This window comes from Vespa velutina, chromosome 2 (genome assembly GCF_912470025.1).
Source record: "Vespa velutina chromosome 2, iVesVel2.1, whole genome shotgun sequence".
Lineage (NCBI taxonomy): Eukaryota > Metazoa > Arthropoda > Insecta > Hymenoptera > Vespidae > Vespa > Vespa velutina.
The window spans coordinates 9,858,062-9,864,505 of NC_062189.1; the positions used below are offsets into that span (position 1 = coordinate 9,858,062).

Here is a 6,444-nt window from a genome sequence, read left to right on the forward strand (position 1 = left end):
CAGCTAAAATCTTGCTTATATTTTTTAAATTAAGAATAACTTTAAATTAATGATAGAAATTTAATAATTATGTGTAGACATATACATTGAAAAAAATATTCATAGATAACAAAAGTCATTATAAGCTGCTAAAATATTATTGCCATTTAAAAAATGAAATGTAATTATGATGCAGAATGAATAAATTACTTTTTACAACAATTTACGAACTACAGTATACCATTCCAATAAAATTAATCTCTTATCTTAGTATTGACAAAAAATAAAAGAGATATAAAAAGAAAAATTACGAACATTAAATCCTTTTCAAAAGAACATCACAATAACATGATCTTAAAATTAATAGAAGTATTAACTATATAAATAATTAAATGTGAAACATTAATTTGTAGCAATATTGACAATGACAAATAACTATTTATGTTATTTTTATTTCTTATTGATTTTGATGTTACATTTAAAACGTATATGAATAAATAAGTATCAAATTAATAAGAAATATAATGAAGATTAATTTATTTAAAAAATGATATTATAAGATTTGACATTGACCTAATGTAAGTATAGTAATACTAGCAACAGTTAAAAGCAGGCACAAATACCTACCTGTCACTGGTATTCTAAACAATCTAGCGCACATTTTTAATGAGGATGTATATAAAAGTATAGTGTCCAAATCTTCTCCTGGTGTACTTTCATAAACAAATGGTCGGATACGTACTTCATGACCAATACTTTGTATCATAGAACAAGCAGTAGTTAATCTAGCTGCCTATTGAAGTTAAAGAATAATATAAATATTAAAATATTAATAAGCGAAAATTTATATTATTCACACAAAAGTGAAAATTATTTTGCAAAATCTTTTAATTTTTGTATTACCTGGATAAATGGAACTATCGATATCAATATCCATAATACTACATTTATTATACTAATGCATGTGACTGAATTATTTTCTGTTTCATCATCATTGTATTGCAATAGCCAAATAGTTCCAGCAGTTGCCCATGATAGATTTATAACCGTATAAATGGAAACAGCAGGTCCCAAATCATTGTTAAAATATTTCAATAATTTTTTAAATTCACTTATTTCCTACATTTCATAAATATTTTTTATATTAAACAAAACAATTTTTTTTACTATAAAATTTACATACCTTCATCCAATCTATTGGAGGTAGTGTATGTTGAAGTAACTTTCCTCTAAGAAAATAAAGATGTGCAATTAAAAGCTGGCCTTGTAGACAATAACTTGTTATGATTGTTCCTTGCACCATGTCATGCCATAGTGTGCATATAATTAAAAGTATTTTTAAAAGAATCTTAACTTGATATGGACTATAGAAAAATATTTTATATAATAAATTTATTTTCCCATATAAATTATGCATTAGATATGTATTAATAAAAGTACCTATGTTCCAGCCATTGAAAAAAAATAACTCCTTGTGCCATCATTATGTTTACTGTAATTAATGCTATTATCATCCATACTACACTTAAAGCTATGAAAAACCACAATATTCGTACGAGTCTTTTTTGATTTCCTCTATGAATTGGATTAGAAGATAAGAGAAATGCCCGTTCCATTAGATTTTGTAATTGCTCGTGTTCTTTAATACGAAATAGATATACAGTATATAAGTATGCAATTAAATGAAGTAAACTAGGAATTATATGACTGAATATAACATTTCCAAAGCAAACTGTTTCATGCATAGGTACTTTACTAACATTTGGTACAATTTGTAATTCCAGTGGTAATAGTTTATAACAAAATCCTCTATCTCTCCTATAAACGATTAAGAATGCAGATCAGTTATTAATTTAAGAATAAAAAAATATTAGCGTATCATTTACCTGAAACATGCCATATATTGTAAAATATATCCGATGCACATAAATACAGCAACTTGAAAAGTATGAAAATTAGCTAAAATACAATAACGTGAAAAGTGATCAATTTCATCACTGCTTGTTGGCCTTAATCCCATAACACCTAATAATCTTAGATAAGGCCTTAATATCTTATGTTTACAATAATGTAAAACCGCTGATGTATTCAAATGTTCATAATTTGGCATTTCTGCAATTTCTCCTACCTATTATTTACATATAATTTTTATAAAATGTGATATTTTATTAAGAACAAATAAAATATTAAGTTACTTATTAGACAAATCAAAAAATATATCTCACTTCAGTACTATGTATCTGCAATTCTGATAAAATAGAAGGTGTAGATATATGTATTGTTTCTTCATGATTTTGATGAGGCAAGTCTTTTCCATTTTTTGATTCATTATTGGAATCTGTCTAAAATATAAAAGCACAAAATAATTTCAATTTCTTATTAACTATAATAAAGTAGTAATAAAAGAGATACATAAATTATTAAAAAATTGTAATTTATTGGAAGTACAAGAAATATGTAATAATGAAAAATAATTAATGCATAGAATTATAAAAAATTATTGATGTTACCTTATCGACAATATATATTTTTTTCATAGCCATGAATTTTAGAAGTTAATAGATACAAAATTAAGTATACTTTTAATAATTAAGAGAGAGTATCTCTTTAATTCAGGATATGTAAATCAAAACAAATAGTGTGAAGAGGATCAATTTTGTGTTTAGATTACATCAAAACAAATATTTTTTGTGTATATGAGATGTCATATAACAGTAGTTAATATACTACAATACCTTTATAACATTTTTATACGTGTTTAATGAATTTTTAGTAAGTTCATTTTTGTTTAAATTAATATTGCAATAAAAATACTCTTTACTTACATTTATGAGCTCTTTAATATATTAAATATAAATTACAAAAAATTATTTATAATATAAATTATTATAGAACTTACCATTACCATTTTTCTTGATCAAGAAGTACAAAGCTTTTGAACTTGGAAAGAAAACATTTGTATAAATAGGTTCACCCTAACATGAATTTAATTATATCACTATTTTGAGATGACTCTTCACCTTTCATGAGAGATATCTATATAAATCACGTTTAAACAAATTATTTTACTTGTGGTATCATGAATTCTTTCTAGTGTAGAAAATGATCACTGTACCAGGGGAAACAATGAATAAAAAACTATTTTATTTTTATTTAAGCTAATTATACATAAATCAATGTTAATGTTTTATTTTGTGAATATTTCCAGCTGGTCGTAGAAGATCCTTATATTCTTTTCTGTATTTTTTTACTGTTTGTTTTGAATTCGTATCTCGTTTTCTCTACAAAATATAATAAACACAAATTCAATTTTTATTTTATATTTATATTTTATAGTAAAGTAATAATAATAGTAATTAAACATACTTTTCCAATAATAAATGTCATTTTTCTACTACCACGTGATCCAGATACATTCAAATTATGCATTTGTTCGTTTTGTAATCTTTTTCCTAAAGTGAATCTGAAAAACATATTTACATATAACAAAATATGTTCAATGATCTAAATATATATTACTTACTTATTTCGTTTACTCGCAACAGGTTTTGCTTCTTTAAATTCTACATCTTCCTTAATTTCATAAAGATTTGGTTGATTATTTAGTATTTTCATATCGTTATTTGACTTTTCATTGTTTTCTTCTTCTTTTTGTCGATTTTTCTTTATTAATCGATATTGCTTCCGTATATCTTTCACCCATGTCTTTTCATCATCTGAACTATCTTCGTGTATGAAGCTCTCATCTGAACTAGAATTTCTATCTATAGGTAGAATGAAATACATTATGTTAATTATGAGATTATAAGCAATGTCATCATTGAGATTATAAACAATTTTGACTAACAATTATTACTGTATAATATAATTATTAATATATTTTACCTTCATTTTCAATGTTATACAAATAATCTTCGCTTTTCAATTGCTCTTGCTGTTCTACTATAGCTTTCATTTTTTTTACTTTGCTTTTCTCAAGTTGTGAGATAACAGGATTTAATAATGCATATTCTTCAGAATTTTTATCAACTTGAAAATCTGGATTATTAAATAATGCTTTGAAACGTTCATCTTTCAAAATATTAGATGTAATTCTCTTCTTCTTTTTAAAATTTTTATTCATTTCATTCTCCATTAATTTTAAAGCCAGCTCTTTGTTGACACTAGGCAATTGTTGAACCTACAAAAATTTAAGTAAAATAAATTGTATTTCATAAAACATAATAATAATTTTTAGATAAGATAAATATACATACTTGTATTCTACTACCACATGTCTCTAGTATCTTTTGACGTATCTTCTTTTTCTTATATTCTTCAAATTCGAATGGTTTAATTACATTTCTAGCTTTTCTGTACAAACGAATATCTATAAAGTAACCATGCATATAGGCTCGAAGTAAATTAGTGCCTTTTAGATGAGAAAGGCCTAATTCATCTAATTCTTTTTCAGTAATAAACTTATAATCATCATAAATAATATCATAATTTAATTCTTCTAATTCTTCTGTAAGATTGTCTAGAAAACTACACCAATAAGGTGCTGGCCCAAGACTAGGAATATAGTATGTTTGCATTTTATTATTTTCATTTGCTATTAAAACCATTCCACTATTTGGTATGACACATAAATCATTAAAATAGTTTTCCGCTTCTATGGATGTATATAATTTTCCCTAAAAAAATATTATTTTATGAAATAAAGCAAATAAGAATATTACATTGAACATATTATTGTTAAAATATTACATACATTTTCTTTTTCCCATATCTTTATAATAGAACTATCCATAGAATAAATAACATCTATTTTTTCATGGAATTCAATACTTTTAATAGGTAAACCATATCCATGATCTTTGGATAAAAATGGTTTAGATGACCTAACATCATATAATAAGACTTTTCCATTAGATGTACCTACACCTAAGGTTAAGCCACCTTGAAATTTCAGAGCAGTAATGGAAGGAACTGCATTCAATCTATAAAGTAATACGACTTTAAATTAATCTATATTTTTAATAATGTAACGTTTTAGTAATGTTTTCTTATTATTTTAATTATAAATTATAACAATTATATTTTACCTATCATTCTGAAGTACATAATGCAATGCACAATCCAATACACCCACTCTATTTTTTGTTCGTGGATCCCATGCTTCTATTTTTCCATCCTGTGTTCCAACTACAAGTAAGTGATGCAATGGATTTATTTCACACTTGTTTAATGCAGATGCCTCCGATTCAAACGATTGTAAAAATTGTCCTCTTTCTAAATTTATTCTGTAGATTTCATTACTAAAACACAAGTAAATAATTTTTCAATTTCTTATATTGTTTTTGAAATAGTTCTTTAGAAAAAAAAAAGAAAACAATAATTAAACATAGTATATATTTAAAACCAACCTAACACCTACAACAAAAAGATCACAAGATGGATAATGGTACTTTAAATCCCTACCAAATCGAGGTATTCTGAGTCTATGATATTTGCCATGAGCAGCATGAAATTCAATGTTCCTATCACATTGTAAAAATACAATCTAAAAAATAAGAAATTGTGTATAAATAATCCATTTGAAAAAGCTTCTTATTTATTCCTTGTCATCTTATGTTATTTATATACTTACCTTGCTATAATCATTTGATAGTACTTCAAACGTGATTACCTCAGAGTCAAAACATCTTTCAAACTTTAATGATAAATTGTTAACATCAAAGCACTTGACACGTGGCTTATAAATTCCAGTTGCTAAAATATACTGTCCATCCTTTGAAAGCTTAATGGATGTACTAACTTCAGGCATATCAAAGTCTTGTATAAGTTCTATACGACGTCTTATATCTACAAAAATATTGGTAAGACTAATGTATAATACATATATGCATAGATAAAAGTATAATATTTACATATTTTATAATATTTGAATATATATTATAAAGCCCAATAGAAAGTTTATCACTTACCAACATTTTTCTTTATTAGATTTCGTTTTTTTCTTTCGGATAACCACTGTAATTAACAGAAAGATATAAAATATATATTCGTAGTACGAACGTTTAGATATAATTTCAAGAATGTTTTTGAAGAATAGGAGATTAGCCTTACCTCGGGTAGAGACTTGCCCACACTCAAGTTATAAATTTTCACATTATTCGGACAAGAAGCTTGCATCTTGCCTATAATTTATTTATGAATTACAATAATTTACTTATATTTTAAAATATACTAGTCTACAATATATTTGTTTGTAATGTTTCATATGTGATGGAGCACATGTATAAAAATGTATATACTATTTTAGTATTATCTAGTTGCCAGGGTTGCCACAATGCTGCAAATCCTTTTCTTGAGATACATATATATAGATGTATATGTTCCAAACTATATATTTTTAAATTATTTGATTTATTTTGTTTCAACCAATCACGTGGAAGAACCTAAAAGTTGATCATTTTCGAT

The 6,444-nt window shown here is 25.0% G+C and overlaps 2 protein-coding genes across 4 annotated transcripts; both read right to left on the reverse strand.

Annotated features, from left to right (window-relative positions):
• Nucleotides 1–3: 3 nt before the first annotated feature.
• Nucleotides 4–3,010, reverse strand: LOC124957628. Of its 2 annotated transcripts, none has more exons than XM_047514694.1 (7): nt 2,879–3,010; nt 2,205–2,321; nt 1,866–2,107; nt 1,420–1,797; nt 1,163–1,208; nt 883–1,098; nt 4–772 (listed from the first exon to the last, which is right to left on the reverse strand). In XM_047514694.1, the coding sequence occupies exons 1-7, from the start codon at nt 2,885–2,887 to the stop codon at nt 533–535; spliced, it is 1,248 nt and encodes a 415-aa protein (XP_047370650.1). In that variant the 5' UTR covers nt 2,888–3,010; the 3' UTR covers nt 4–532. The 2 variants fall into 2 exon arrangements, with proteins under 2 accessions (XP_047370650.1, XP_047370649.1); XM_047514693.1 differs by having other exon boundaries at nt 1,163–1,343.
• A 91-nt stretch (nt 3,011–3,101) lies between these two features.
• LOC124957625 (nucleolar protein 10) lies at nt 3,102–6,313 on the reverse strand. Of its 2 annotated transcripts, none has more exons than XM_047514687.1 (11): nt 6,091–6,313; nt 5,949–5,994; nt 5,651–5,826; nt 5,388–5,524; nt 5,067–5,279; nt 4,733–4,961; nt 4,236–4,655; nt 3,865–4,159; nt 3,503–3,743; nt 3,346–3,442; nt 3,102–3,260 (listed from the first exon to the last, which is right to left on the reverse strand). In XM_047514687.1, the coding sequence occupies exons 1-11, from the start codon at nt 6,154–6,156 to the stop codon at nt 3,159–3,161; spliced, it is 2,022 nt and encodes a 673-aa protein (XP_047370643.1). In that variant the 5' UTR covers nt 6,157–6,313; the 3' UTR covers nt 3,102–3,158. The 2 variants fall into 2 exon arrangements, with proteins under 2 accessions (XP_047370643.1, XP_047370642.1); XM_047514686.1 differs by having other exon boundaries at nt 5,612–5,826; nt 6,091–6,311.
• Between the last annotated feature and the right edge of the window lie 131 nt (nt 6,314–6,444).